The 16059-nt window shown below is 37.1% G+C and overlaps 1 protein-coding gene across 2 annotated transcripts in view; it reads left to right on the top strand.

Moving 5' to 3' along the window:
• JhI-21 (Juvenile hormone Inducible-21) overlaps nucleotides 1-16059 on the top strand; it is a 148309-nt gene that overhangs the window by 108665 nt on the left and 23585 nt on the right. For both annotated transcript variants that reach the window (XM_069835872.1, XM_069835871.1), the window contains one exon: nucleotides 3775-3916. In XM_069835872.1, the coding sequence (XP_069691973.1) occupies nucleotides 3775-3916 (142 nt within the window). The remainder of the gene's footprint in view (nucleotides 1-3774; nucleotides 3917-16059) is intronic.

Genomic DNA, 16059 nt, shown 5'->3' on the forward strand with positions numbered 1-16059 from the left:
TAGAGAATGGATTCATTTTGCTCAGGATAGGGACCAATGGCGGGCTTATGTGAGGGCGGCAATGAACCTCCGGGTTCCTTAAAAGCCATTAAGTATGTGTTGAACATGCACTTGTATGTCATGTCTATTTCATGTCATTTTTATGTCATATACGTCCTTAAAAGTAATATGTATATTTCTACGAAATGCTTATTATTATTATTATTATTATTATTATTATTATTATTATTATTATTATTATTATTATTATTATTAGTAACAAGTCTGTGTGTGATATGTCCTGGAAAGTACTGTAAGTAATATGTTTGCATTTCATATATTGTGTATCTATTTCTATATATTATATCTATTTTATCTTATATCTTTGTATTCTTTGTATTTGTATAATATAAATATGATTTTCATTGTCATACACATTTAATGTAATATGTGTATTTTATGTCATAATTATGTATATATTTTATGTAACTATTTGTACAGAGCTATAATATGTATGATTTAATTACAGCCTTAATATACCTTCGGGTAAAATTGGGTTCTATAAACTTGGAAATTCAATAATAATAAATAAGATTTTTTCGGCATGTTGTTTTACCAATAACCAAAAATGTATTTAAAAATAGGCTAAGGACTTTATTAATAGACGGTAGTATATTAAACACTATTTAAAGGTGTAATTGATGTTTTGTTATTTGAAGTGTTGTATGAGTGAAGAAGTGTGTTATGTCAGTGAAGTGTGAAGTGTCAGTGAAGTGTGTTGTGTAAGTGAAGTGTGTTCGTGTCAGTGAAGTTTTATAGTTTATAGTGGAAATGCGAAGTATTTGATCAGTGAAATGTTTTTGAAGTGTTAGTGAAATCAGGATAGTATCCGTGAAATGTGTCGTAGTTCCAGTACAGTGAGTGAGTTGACAGCGAAATGAGTGTAGTGCTGAAAGGTACTTATGCAGATATGAACATATCATACTCGTGGGTTTTAGTTCGTACTTAGGGTTAAGATACAAATTAGATTTACTTTAAATGTTATTTTAAGTGATCGTGCTTCATTTAATTTAGGATGATTATTATTATTATTATTATTATTATTATTATTATTATTATTATTAATTTATTATTGTCTTTTTTATTAATTGTGTTTATTATTGTCATTATTGAGCGTAATTAGTTACTACTGCCACCGGCTATTTACCCATTTACAGTGTGAATACATACATACATACATACATACATACATACATACATACATACATACATGTTCCATATTCTAGCTGTGAAGTGATGTACGAATACCATGGGATATAAATAGATGCAATACAGGACAACATTGTACCCGATACAGATAAAATTTACTGAACATTTTCCTCCCGCGTTCAATTTCGACGCTGAAAGGTTTAGACTTTAGACTAGAGAGTGCAGTGGAGAGATATTTCCGTCATCCTCCTTCCCCAAATATTGTACCACCGCAGCAGCAGCAGATGATGATGATAATGGTATCCTAAGGTCAAATAAGCAATAAATAAATAGAAGTTAATGTAAAGAAACTTCGTAGTTTTGTTTACATACTTAAAGTCTAGCAATGTCATGCAGATATCGTCCTATGTTTGCATTTCAGCTCCAGGCCCTCGGGAAATGCACGGCTCGCAAATCAGAATATTCAAGTTTTTCTTTTATCCAGGCTACAGCCCTTACGATTGTATGGTTTTAATTAAGGATCATCATCTGGCCTATTCCTACTAACTTCACACAAGACTCTGGCGAGGTTCCGCACTTCACTTCTTCCTTCGGAAACACATACAATGGTCAAAATCGAAGTTACTTGTGACTTAGGATCGTCTCCATATCTTCGCATACGGTTTCTCATCTTTGTTTCCATTTTTTTTTACTCATTCCTTTTCTTCTACTCAGTTCATTCTTATGTGTTTATTCTTTTCCTTTTCATCTCTTCCATTCTAATTTGTCATTTTTTTTTGTCATTCTAGTTTTCTTCTATGTCCTTTTCCGCCACATCACCCTTCATCGTGGCTCCCCTTTCGTCGCGTCACCCATTCTGTTGGGTCATCCCTTCAGTCGCGTTACCCCTTCCGTGATGTCTTTTCTTCCATCGCTTCACAATTTCCGCCGCGTCTCTACTTCCGTAGCCTCTTCTCCACTTCCATCGCGTCTCTTCTTCCGATGTTCCTCCATTTCCGTCGCATCTACGCTTCCGTTGCGTCTCTCCTTCAGTTGTGCCTACACTTCCGTCCCGTCTCCACTACCGTTCCATCTCTACATTCGTCCCGTCTCCACTTCCGTCGCCTCTTTACTTCTGTCGCGTCTCCTCTTCCATCGCATCTACGCTTCCGTTGCGTCTCTCCTTCAGTTGCGTCTCCACTACCGTTCCATCTCTACTTTCGTCCCGTCTCCACTTCCGTTGCTGGATAACTTTCGGTGCTCGACCCCGGACTCATTTCACCGGCATTATCACCTTCATATCATTCAGACGATAAATAACCTAGATGTTGGTACAGCGTCGTAAAATAACTCAATAAAAAAATCCATTTCCGTCACCTCTCTACTTCCGTAGCGTCTTCTCCACTTCCATCGCGTCTACGTTTCCGTTCGTCTCTCCTTCAGTTGCGTCTCTCCTTCAGATGCGTCTCTCCTTCAGTTGCGTCTCCACTTCCGTCCTGTCTCCACTACCGTTCCATCTCCACTTCCGTCCTGTCTCCACTTCCGTCCTGTCTCCACTTCCGTCCTGTCTCCACTTCCGTCCTGTCTCCACTACCGTTCCATCTCCACTTTCGTCCCGTCTCCACTACCGTTCCATCTCCACTTTCGTCCCGTCTCCACTTCCGTCCTGTCTCCACTACCGTTCCATCTCCACTTTCGTCCCGTCTCCACTTCCGTCCTGTCTCCACTACCGTTCCATCTCCACTTTCGTCCCGTCTCCACTTCCGTCCTGTCTCCACTACCGTTCCATCTCCACTTTCGTCCCGTCTCCACTTCCGTCGCCTCTCTACTTCCTTCGCGTCTTCTCTTCAGTCGCGTTTACCCTACTGTCACGTCCCCACTTCCGTCGCGTTTACCCTAACGTCCCGTCCCCACTTCCGTCGCGTCTCCACTTGCGCAGTGCCTTCATTTCTGTCGTGTCTTCCCTTCTGTCATGTCTCCACTTCCATAGCGTGAACTCTTCCGTCTGGTTTCCCTTTCTCTCCCTTCACCCTCTCTCTGATTATATTTGTCTCTTTCTCGATTTGATTTTATTCCTGTTTTGTTTTCACAATCTTTTTCTTCTCTTTTCTATACCCGCGTCTTCTCTCTTCCCCTCTTTGTCTCCACTCTTCTCTTTCTCTCCTTTTCTACTATTTATTTCCCTGTATTTACTTCATTCTGCTCTTTTATCTGACACGTCATTAGTTACAGCCTACATCATATATATAACAGATAACTCATCGCTATGTTAAAATCGGCAGCACTTTGAAGAGAACAACCGCCAGGATCGCCACCCGTCCGCCGTAAACGAAAACGAGATGGCAGTACAGTCGCTAATGCAATTCAAATGGGAATTATGACTTGACTCCTTATGTAACAACTAGATGGCAGCGTAGTAAACCTGACAAAAATTGTTAACGTCAAAGCCCATAAGGCCGACCTATCTGTTACATATATGATCTAGGGTTACAGGAAACGTACTTCCCTCATCTTCTAGTTGGAGAGTCTGTTTTTCTAGTGTAAACACAACCTTGAACTGTGTTTAAATTCGCATCATGGACATGTGCTTTTTTATAATGCTTGCAGGGAACACCTCCTACTTCAACGAGCCGTTCGAGGGGGACTACTCCGCCGGAAGCATCGCCGTGGCGTTTTACTCAGGGCTCTTCGCGTTCGGGGGCTGGAACTTCCTCAACTTCGTCACTGAGGAACTTCAAGATCCCTACCGGTAAGAGACAGCTACAGTAATTACGAAACTGCTCGCGAATATAAACTGACGTAAATTTATGTAAAATATGAAAGTCCTTAGTGGCAGTAACTGTTCATCGCTATGCCTCAGCGGATAGCGCTTGCGCTTCCTTACCAAACGGTCCGTGGTTCGACTCATTGAGAGGAAAAGGTTTATCTCACTTCCACGGGACTGGATGTTTGCCTTTTATTGTGTAACGGATCTTTGCGGTATTCCTGCATCATGCTTACCACACAGTCACGGAGGCCCGCATGTGAGGAAGTCTAGTAATGGTTTGAAGGAAGTCCGAAACTACTAGAAAACAGAACTTCTCTAACTGTTCTCTTGTTAAGTCCACGTGGAGCGTACAAGATATCACTTAAGGATTTTTTTTTTTTTTTTTTTTTTTTTTTTTTTTTTTTTTTTTTTTTTTTTTTTTTTTTTGCTGGATCGCATACTCCGTATAGCGTCCGTGACTAAATGTAAAGATTAGTTTACTACAATTTTGTTTTCTCGGAGAAGTCGAACCAGTGTACTTATGCATTGCAGTCTTAAGGTCTGTTGTGTAGTATAATACTTCGTTTTTCTTATGAACATAATTAAATGATATATAATGTATTATACAGGGACATCATGTTATTTTTACTTCAATTTTTATTGTACCTGAGTTTTTTAATGTACTTCACTCCTACCCCTTCTACTAACCAAGTTCCAGAAATATGTTTGCGTTTCCAGTGACGAAAACTTCCAATATTGAATCATATTTTCGCACAGGTACTGACGTCCGTTTGCCTACGTCGCATCCCGATTTCCCCCACCTGCTTCTGCTCGCTCCACTGTAAAGACTAGTGGCTGGGCTGTCTTAGCTCTTTTCTGAAAACATTAATTTCTGTTAGGAATTAATTGGACGTCTACGTGACAGTGACACGTGATCGTTTCTACGATCCTGCGACATAACCACTTGGACGGACAGTAGATAGCATGTCTGAGTAATTTTATCTGTGCGGGTCGGGCAGAAGTGAAGACTGAATTTACAGTACGTAAGGTACTCTTTTATAGAGTAGGTACAGAATTATTTCAGCATGAGTTACTAAGTATGAAGGACGAAACTAGTAATTGGAATTAGATGCAATAGTCTATAGTGCTATAATATGCACAAAAGAACTGAAGCCTGTATCGAAATGAACGGCCACCATTTTCAAAAATGTGTTTAAATATCCATATTATGATTATTTTTCATTTTAACTTCATTCTCTATATTGTACGCTAATATGCTGTAGACAGTATAATATACACTGCATAATGAATACGTTCGCATGAATAACTCAGTTCGTGAGTAAAAACACTTACTGTTAATACTGTACTGTATTTTGATTAAACAAAACTTAATGAAAATTATCAAACTCAAAATTGCGATATTTCCTAGTTTACGTAAATGGATGAACTACTTTTCTTCCCTCCTATACCTAGTACAGTGATTTGTTTGTATTTTACTCTAGTATCATCGAACTCCAGTCGTGGAAGGGGGTAACAAACGGTGTTTCCGGTTCTCAACCTTTAATCCAAAGGTATAGCCAGTAAAAATGTTAGTAAAAATAAAATGATGTCCCTGTATAATTATGTATGAAATTTGTTTAATAGTGATATTTATGGTTTTACTTCTCATATGTGACTTTTTTTCCGTTTTCCAGTCATTCACTGCTATCAAATCAATACATATTTTAATTCGTGATGCGTTGAGATAAAAATTTCATGTTCTTTTACTCAAAATGAATATCATTTGGTTAGAGAAAAAAGGAGGATTTATTACAAGTACTTCATGCACTCGGTTATAAGTAGGCCCTATTATTTCACATTTTGTGATTGGATTTACTTAATAATAATAAATTAATGGAGCTCATGATAACTGGTTCCAGTCAATCAGAAAGAGAACATTCAGTGTCAGTGTCACATTCAGTGACTCCAGTTGCGATTGCTGTCATGTGGTGTCTGTGTGGGGAAACAATTAACAAGCTGCGTGAACAGTTGAAAATCAGTGTTAAAAATGCTTTTTGCACTAGGGTTAAAGTACCATATTTCACTAGTGTTAAAGTACCGTACTTTTCGCACAGTAACTTACCATAATAATACGGTAGTAATCTATTATTAACATGTTTGCGTAGCGTTAAAAGATCTATTTTTAGAAATATTTTCTAAAAAATTATGTTTCGTTTACGCCATTTCAGGCAGAATTCACTCAAAGCATGAATTTAAAAAATCCAAGAGGACATGCTATGCACAAACAGGCGACATGCTGAAAGCGAGATTTTCGATACCATCAGGAAAGCCAAAAATACATATTTCATGAAAATCTAAATCGATTTTCAGGAGCATTAAAATACAGTACTTCAGGAAGCTTTTAATAGAAAAAGGAGCTTATTCTGCGGGCCTCTGGAAAAAGAACTAACGAAGGAACTAGTAAAGTGCTTTGTGTGGCATTGTATAGGGCAAAAATATGGAAATTACGACGAGGTGGAGAGAAACGACTAGAAGCATTTGAAATGTGGATATGGAGAAGGATGGAGCGTGTGAAATGGACAGACAAAACAAGAAATGAAGCTGTGTTGGAAAGAGTGAATGAAGAAAGAATGAGGAAGAGAGAACGGGGTTGCTTGGGTCAATGGCTGAGGAGAAACTTCCTACTGAAAGATGCATTGGAAGGAATAGTGAACGGGAGAAGAGTTCAGGGCAGAAGAAATCAGATGATAGACGACATTAAGATATATGGATAATATACGAAGACTAAGAGGAAGGCAAAAATAGGAAAGATTGGAGAGTGCTGGGTTTGCAGTGAAAGACCTGTCATTTGGCAGAACACTATATATGCATGATTGTATGTATGTATGTAAAATACTTCCTCTTTTTACTTCATGTAAACATGTTGTTAAATTGATTCGAATCACATATTAAATCGAACGAGTTAAGTTAATAAAGTTACGTATACAGCTTTTTAGCCTTTTTTAAATTTATTCTGGAAGCCTTACTCGGAGCCTCACAGAGTGAGGGTGATCATGGAGTATTAGTGGAATGATGATATTGGTGAGGGGAAACGGGAGAACTCCGAGAAAAAACCCTCGCGTCCGCTTTATCCAACACAAAACCCTCGTGACCCAGACGGGATTTGAACCCTGATCGCCATGGTGCAAGACAAAGAGGCTAACCATTCAGCCACGGGCGAGGCCTTTTTATGTGTTGCATCCACCTTGGTAGCTCAGTTGGCAGAGCGCTGGCTTACGACGACCGCAGACCCTAGTTGAAATTTCGAATGTTGTATTTGTGGTGGATAAAGTCAGTATTGTAAGGGTTTTTCTGATGATTCTCCTGTTTTCCCCTTGTAATTTCATCCCCACACTCTTCGCAATTCTCATTTCAATATTATCCCTGTCTCTAAAAATAGGACATCTCCTGTGTTTGTATGACGCCGAATCGATCGTCGATTCATGTAAATGTCTTAAGTACAGCACCACCAGAGGTATAGTATAAGGATCTGATGGCTGGAGAGAAATGTATGTTGTGGCGAATGTTGAAGGAAGCTCTATATCCCAGCCTTTGCCTTTAAACATCTAGATACCCCCTATGTGTTCATTGCATTGATGTTGTTGTGTTAGCCCATTATTAGCCTCCCTCAGATCGTTCACGCTGCATGATCCGCAGTTCCGGTCTTGGTTGAGGTGTTTGCATCCCCGTAGATCGCATCACGGATGCGCGGTCACTCGGCCACTTTAAAAATGTTAAATATCACATCCTGAGTGATCTGTAACAATTTCAGAATCTCGTACTCACGAGCGTAGATTTTGTGCAAACGTAACCTCATTGTAAATGTTTCAATTGCAACTGTTTTCAACGAAACTGTTAGCATGATTCAGTGATGTGATATAAAATTACTGAATATGATAAAAATCCTTAGCATAGCTTCGTCATTGCAACATCAGGCAAGGCATTATTCCAGCTGAACTCTTTGTCATAGCATCAGGGAAGACACCTAACTGCACACGTCTTTGTAACTGTAATATTAGGCAAGATATTAGCCCAGCTGAGCTCTTTCCATGACATCAGCTTGGTTAACGTCTTGACTGATGATTGCCGTGACGAAAGACGAGTTGTTGAACATATTGCAATTTTGTATTATGGCATCAGACAATACTTTAGCCCAGCTGAATTCTTTCATGGCATCAGGCAAGGCATTATCCCAGCTGAACTCTTTGTCATGACATCAGGAAAGACTTAAACAGCTCAATACGTCTTTGTAACATCAGTATCAGACACATTAGCCCAGATGAATTCTTTCATGACATCGGCATCAGGCAAGACATTAGCCCAGCTGAACTCTTTTCCATGACATCAGGCAAGACTTTAGATTAGCTGAACTCTTTTTCGTGGCTTCAGGCAAGACTCAAAACTTTAACCCAGCAGAAAATGTCTTTGTCACTGCAATATCAGTCAAAACTTTAGTCCAGCTGAACAAGTCTTTGCTCAGCTTAACTCTTTGTCATGGTATCAGGCAAGACTTCAGTCCAGCTGAACACGTCTTTGTCACGGCAACATCAAGCAAAACATTACACGTCTTTGTAACGGCAACATCAGGCAAGACATTAGCCCAGCTGAACACGTCTTTGTAACGGCAATATCAGACAAGACATTAGCCCAGCTGAACAAGTCTTTGTAACGGCAACATCAGGCAAGACATTAGCCCAGCTGAACACGTCTTTTTAACGGCAACATCAGGCAAGACATTGGCCCACTGAACACGTCTTTGTAACGGCAACATCAAGGAAGACATTAGCCCAGCTGAACAAGTCTTTTGTAACGGCAACATCAAGCAAGACATTAGCCCAGCTGAACAAGTCTTTGTAACGGCAACATCAGGCAAGACATTATCCCAGCTGAACAAGTCTTTGTAACGGCAACATCAAGCAAGACATTAGCCCAACTGAACACGTCTTTGTAACGGCAACATCAGGCAAGACATTATCCCAGCTGAACAAGTCTTTGTAACGGCAACATCAAGCAAGACATTAGCCCAGCTGAACACGTCTTTGTAACGGCAACATCAAGCAAGACATTAGCCCAGCTGAACACGTCTTTGTAACGGCAACATCAAGCAAGACATTAGCCCAGCTGAACACGTCTTTGTAACGGCAACATCAAGGAAGACATTAGCCCAGCTGAACACGTCTTTGTAACGGCAACATCAAGCAAGACATTATCCCAGCTGAACAAGTCTTTGTAACGGCAACATCAAGGAAGACATTAGCCCAGCTGAACACGTCTTTGTAACGGCAACATCAGGCAAGACATTAGCCCAGCTGAACACGTCTTTGTAACAGCAATGTCAGGTAAGACGTTAGTTCAGCTGAACATATGTAATTGCAACATAAGATATGACATTAGCTGAGCTGTGGAGAAGATGGAAATCTTAGACCCATAGTGATAAAAATAGCTTTGTTATTTTTAATGTTCCATTATCGAGCTGCCTAGATTATAGATCTGCAACTAAAAAAAAAAAAAAGGGGAAGAAGGGTTCTCAAAAGACACACATACGTAACACAAATACGCACCTTCCCCACCATTGAATCATGCTATTGCTTGTGATCAACCTCTGTAGTTGAAAAGGACACAAAATTGCCAATTATAAGCTACAGCAGTAGTCCAGTTGTACTGGCGGGTGTTCACTCGCAGTCTTTCGTGACGTTTGCCACTACTGGCTTAAGGAAGCGTGTCAGTTGTCGATAGGAAGCCGGGGACTTACCTGGGATTGGAGCTATTGATGACGCTAATCGTATTAGCTGCTGTTGAAAGTCGTGTCGTCTTCGTCGTCGTGAGCAAATTCAATCTCAGCTGCGTTTTCACCTCCACCCAATTGCGATCTTCTTTTCCCCCTACTTGATTACGTGTCGTAATTTAATTTACAACACATATAGCATTATTGAAAGGGGTGTATAACTCTAAATATAGTTTATAATGGTGTAATTAATTAGCTCTTACAGTTTGGGCTCATTTGCTTAAATATCACTAACTGGAGTTCATTTTTCGTTAAAGATTACAAAATGAAGTGAGTTCTATTTCTATTTAGGTATGTTGTGTAACATTGTTGTTATGTAAATTTGGTTTAGTGCTGACTATTAGGCTTACACTTTTACTGCGTCATACTACTTTTGACCAATAAAAAGGTACGAAAGGATGTCTTTCAACCAATCATGGCCGTTTATCGTATAATTTTATCGTTTCTCTAGCATTTGTTTAATTTTATCGCTTCCCTAGCATTTGTTTGTTTTTATCACTACCATAGCATTTGTTTCTTTGTTTGCCAACATTTCAAACTGCAAATTCTTTACGGTATTATAAAACATGCTTTGCGATCGTAATTTGTTTCCGGCATGGATAGTCGACTGAAAATGGCGGCTCCGTTCAAACATTTTGGTGAAGGTAATATTAGAAAAAAATAATTTTAGTAAGTCAATTAATATCTATTTTATTGTATTAGAGTAGCCTACTTTATTTCTTCTAATCTCTGTATACTTTCTTCTGTTTTTATCACCTCCCTACCATTTGTTTCTTTGTTTGCCAACATTTCAAACTGCAAATTCTTTACGGTTCTATAAAACATGCATTGTGATCGTCATTTGTTTGCAGCATAGAAAGTCAACTGAAAATGGCGGCTCCATTCAAATGTTTCGGTGAAGCGAACATTAGTGAAATATAATTTCAGTAAGTCAATTAATATTTTATTGTATTAGAGTACTTTATTTCTTCTAATCTTTATATACTTTCTTCTAATCCTGTAATAGTCAATTAAATTCCTCTCGCGTTTTGATTTTCTATAGATAAATCAAAACCTCCAGTAAGATTACTGTTGATAATATAACTGAAATTATACGTGAAGACGTGAGATACGAGGGGAAAATCATCTTTTTAGAGAGTTGTTTTGCAATACATTATTCGATCTTACATTATTTTGTCTTCTTGGTAATACACATAGCCAAGTGATGATCATGATGATGATGATGATGATGATGATGATAAGGGAATTACATAACAAGAAGAAAAGAATGCGTGCAGCATATTTTAAAAATGGAGGGAGAGAAGGAGAGAGAGAAAATATTGATTCAAATTGTTTTCGAACATAAATTATAGAGAATAATAAAAAATAGCTACCGGCGTAACTCAGTCGGCTAAGGAGCTTGCCTCTCGGTACGGAGTTGCTCTCGGGCTTTGGCTTATCACCTGGTTGGATTTTTTCCCCGAGGTTTTACCCAAACGTAAGGCAAATGTCAAGTAATCTATGGCGAATTCTCGGCCTCATCTCGCTGTCACTAATTCCATCAACGCTAAATAACATCGTAGTTGATACAGCGTCGTTAAATAACCAATTTAAAAAATAATAAAAAAAATAGATTACGTTACAACCAAACAAGAGGAGGTGGCTTGGAAACAAATAATTGCAGATTATAATTACAAGAATGTCATTCCAAGAGATTTGAAACGTAAACTCTTACGTTCCCGTTTTGTTTTTCGCCAGTGCTGTACTTCAGACCAAGGCTGTCTTGTTTGATTTTGTTGCTGTCTTTGTAAAATGCCTGCATATTCAGTTTCTTACATTGGTACGTGTATTCTTATGCTTGCAAGGAAATTCTGGCAAGCTTGCTGAAGAATGTCAACAAATACAATGCTGAACTGAATACTATATGTATTCATGTGCTGCCATGATTGCACAGATCATTTACCGCATATAGTACGAAGTGAAAAAAGACGGACGCCTTGTGAAGCATGTAGTAGTGTAAGGATGGGCAGACAAAACTTTAGCTTTGTTTTGGTTAGACCTAGACTACTTTTAGTTTTTGTTTCTGCAACAATTCCCGTAGAAGAAAGAAAAAAAAAAAAAGGAGTATTTCGCGGGTTAGAACTCGATCATTTTCAGCGCGGACAATCTTTTTGTCCAGCATGGTATAGTAGTGGCAAAAAAACCGGAGTGATTCTTGTAGCTGATTTCAGACCCTTGTTCACTCCAGAGCACGATAGACTGGTAACTAAGGGTGCTATGCATAGACATTTCGCTAGCCCGCGCAATGAACGTGCTAAACTAGCCCCGACTATCGAGTGATTACTTGTACAGGATTCATATCATATCATATCGCTAACACTGGATTATGAATACGAAAAACGTTAGTTCGCTGACTTTCGTGGTTCGAATCCTGCCTGGGAAGGAAACTTTTTTTTGTTCCTTATTCAAATTTATTCCCAATACTTTTTGATTGCAGCAATATTTTACTACAATTAACTTATTATTCCCAGAACATGAATTTTACCAGGAATCGAAAAGTATTGGGAATAAATTTGAATAAGTAACAAAAAAAAGCTTCCTTCCCAGGAAGGATTCGAACCACGAAAGTCTTAGTTACCGGTCTGTCAAGCTCTGGAGTGAACAAGGCTCTGAAATCAGCTACAAGGGTCGGTCCGGTTTTTTTTTTTTTCCACTACTGTACATGAAAGATTACATAACCAGATAAGCATAAGCGATTGAAATTCATTAGATTCTAAAGTAATACAAACATAGTACTTGGTGCTAATACATTTTTAATCGAAGCGAGGGCAATTTGGTAGTTATTTTCAAAAATTCAAGATCGAAATAAAACATTGTTCTGTTTTTGTATATGAGAAGTAAAGAATTGCAGACATTGGTTATTTGAATGTCTGATATTTGTAAAAAAATCTTCTAAATGAATTAGGCTAGATATGTGTAACATTACATTTTATTTTTGCACGTATTTTGGAAAAAAAATATTGTTACCAAGATTCTATGAATAATAATAATAATAATAATAATAATAATAATAATAATAATAATAATAATAATAATAAATTTATTTATTCTGGTGGTGCTACAACGATGAGGCCGCCTCTTCTCTTTGTATACATACAAAGTTTTACGACAGCAGCGAAGAAACTAATTAATAACATTCAATTACACAAAACAAGAACGTTTACAATTACAGTAAACAAAATATAATGCAAAAACATTTAAAATTTTTAAATTTTTATACTATTAAACAAAGCTTAATATTATATTAATACCTTATTATTAATACAAATAATTAAACGAGAAAGAACAACTAATAATGAAAACAAGATATACAGTTAACATGATCAGACAAAGGCTGTAATCGACACATCTGGTAACTTCTTAATAATAAATTTCATTAGACAAAAAATACATTTCTAGCTTAATTTTGAATTTCGATAGCGTCCTGTAATCCCTGATGTCACTAGGTAGAGAATTTCAAAGACGAGGTAATGCTACTGTATATGAGGATGAATATAATGCCGTTCTGTGGTGATAGAGGGATAGAAATTAATTCTTGATTCTGATTCCATCCTACTGTTTTGAGAAACCGAAAACGTGCTACTAGGTAAGCAGAAGTAAATAGGGTGACCAGACGTCCTCTTTTGTTCGGACATGTCCTCCTTTTTAGGCTTTGTCCGGTGTCCGGGCGGATTTAAAAAAAATCAAGAAATGTCCTCCTTTTCGTAACTTGTATGCATACAAATTTTAATTACCTGATTTGACGCCTTTTTCAAGTAATTTGCCTGTAGGTGACAGCAGCATCGACGAAATATACTCTTTGCCAACGATCATGACTCTCTTTGCTTAGAAAGTAATATTAAATTCACATTTTGTGCGGTCTGTTTATGTATTTCGAAAGTAATTTATAGTTCTCTTGGCTTTCATATGTAGTTTACTTTGAAATAATTTTATATTATTAAGTTTTATCATAAGTATGCTGTAATAAAATATATATTGACATAAATTTAAGTATAATGTAGGCCTAAGCCTAAATCTAAATATATATTCTGTCTTTAATAATTATAGTTCCCTTGACTTTCATATGCAGCTAACTGTGAAATCATTATTAAGTTTTATCATAATTATTTTGTAATATTAACATGCTTTTAAGTATGATATAAGCCTAAATCTGTACTGTAAAAAATTAAAATTATGGTTTATTTAACGACGCTCGCAACTGCAGAGGTTATATCACCGTCGCCGATGTGCCGAAATTTTGTCCCTCAGGAGTTATTTTACATGCCAGTAAATTTCCTGACATGAACCTGTCGCATTTAAACACATCTAGCCCGACTGTACTGTAAATATTTTGTAAGAAAAATGGATATTGACATAATTTATAGTATAATACAGGCCTAAGTCTAAATCTAAGTGCATATTTTCTATCCTCTTTTTTCGAACAATGTCCTTTTTGAAGCTTTGTGTCCTCTTTTCTATCGATCTGTATCTGGTCACCCTAGGAGTACAGGTATGCAAGAGTTTCAATTATGTAAATTATCACACACATTCGTAATTTTCTAACATAAGATTTCATTCGTATTAAATTTGTTCCATCGGAGTTGTACATAATTATAATTTATAACCAGATCATGCCACATCCGAGCTAAAATATGATTACAAGTTTGCTCACGGTATCAATAAACAAATGATTAAAAGGAATTGGACTGCATGCTACTTCTACAGTGGCGCAAATGCCTGATTTCGTTCATGAGACGCCGCTATGTAAGTGTCCAGTATTCTAGAGAGCGACGAAGAAAGAATTCTTTTAAGAACTTCCGTGGTGGAAGAAAATGAACATCTTTCTTCTCGATTTCGTTAGGATGTAAGATATCCGATGCGTACGTGACTCGAGTACCCTCGTTTATCGTATCTTTTAAAAGAGAGAGATTGAACTGCTCTGAAGACCTGCAAAATCTTTTCTCTAACGTCTCTGATACTTATGACTTAACAAGCAGGAGATTTCTTCAGAAAGTCAACTTCAAGTAAAGATGACTTCCATCATAGTGTAATTGTACGGGGAAATTAAATAAAATAGATGTCTGATAAAATTTAATTAAGTTGGCGGGACCAATGGGTAAGAGGAGTAAGGAATGGATAAGAAAGAGAGGATAGGTAATTCGGTGAAAGGGTGAAAATAGATGAAAAGGTAAATATAATCCGAGAGTGGCTGAGAAAGTCTTAAGGGGTTAGATACAGCTTATACAGCAGTAAAATTTTGGAAATATTCAACATTTTTTTCCTCCATTACTGTATCTTGTACAATAATGAAAATTAGTATATGTAAAACACTGTTCTTCTGTTATACGAACAAAATAGTTTTACGATTCAGTTAACTGTGCAGCGATGAAGCGTTTCCCTCATAACTAAAAAACTATCCAACATTCTGTGATGAAATTTTTTTTGCATATTTATGCATGTCATATCTACAATATGATGCAAGATCACTTCTCTACTTTTGATAGATTGTCTGATAAAAATAAATTCATTTTAAAAAATGGTCGAATATCAGTATTTTCTTCTAACACAAAATAAAAAAGAATATTATTTATTAAGGAATGTAGTTGAAAAAGCATGATATTGTAAACATAAGTTTTAGCAATAAAATAAAAGAGAGAGAACATGAAAAAGTTAACAAGTTTATGAGTTATGAGGGAAACGCTTCATCACTGCATAGTAAACTGCCACCATTTTGAATTTTGAAAAAATATATAAATAATTTTTTTTTAAGTCGTAAAAATATTTTTTTCATATAGCAGAAGGACGGTGTTTTACACATATCAATTTTCATTATTGTACAAGGGACAGTAATGGAGGAAAAAAAAATGTTGAATATTTCCAAAAATTTTACTGCCATAAGCTGTACCTAACCCCTTAATAGAGTTGGAATCATCCGGAAAAACACTGCGTCCGTTTTTCGAAAGGAACGTTATTCAAACCTATAATCACGAAGAAAATTGTCTGGCGATTTTTAACGTTGATCGCTATTGCATTTGTGACTTCGAATAAAGACTCATTATTTTTTTACTACCTATTATTCTACAGTATTTTATGTGAGTAATTCCCAGATATTTTACAAGTATACTGAATATTAACAAAACATGTCGAATAACTGTAAATCACTATACACCGACAGAGGGAAAGCATGCCCAAAATCACCTTGTCGAAGTCACGGATGCTGAAAACTGTAATTTCACAAAATTCTCGAAATCGATTTTCATATGTAGGTACTGTATCGATTCTTTCTCTTTATATCTTTCACGAA

This window comes from Periplaneta americana, chromosome 9 (assembly GCF_040183065.1).
Source record: "Periplaneta americana isolate PAMFEO1 chromosome 9, P.americana_PAMFEO1_priV1, whole genome shotgun sequence".
Taxonomy (NCBI): domain Eukaryota; kingdom Metazoa; phylum Arthropoda; class Insecta; order Blattodea; family Blattidae; genus Periplaneta; species Periplaneta americana.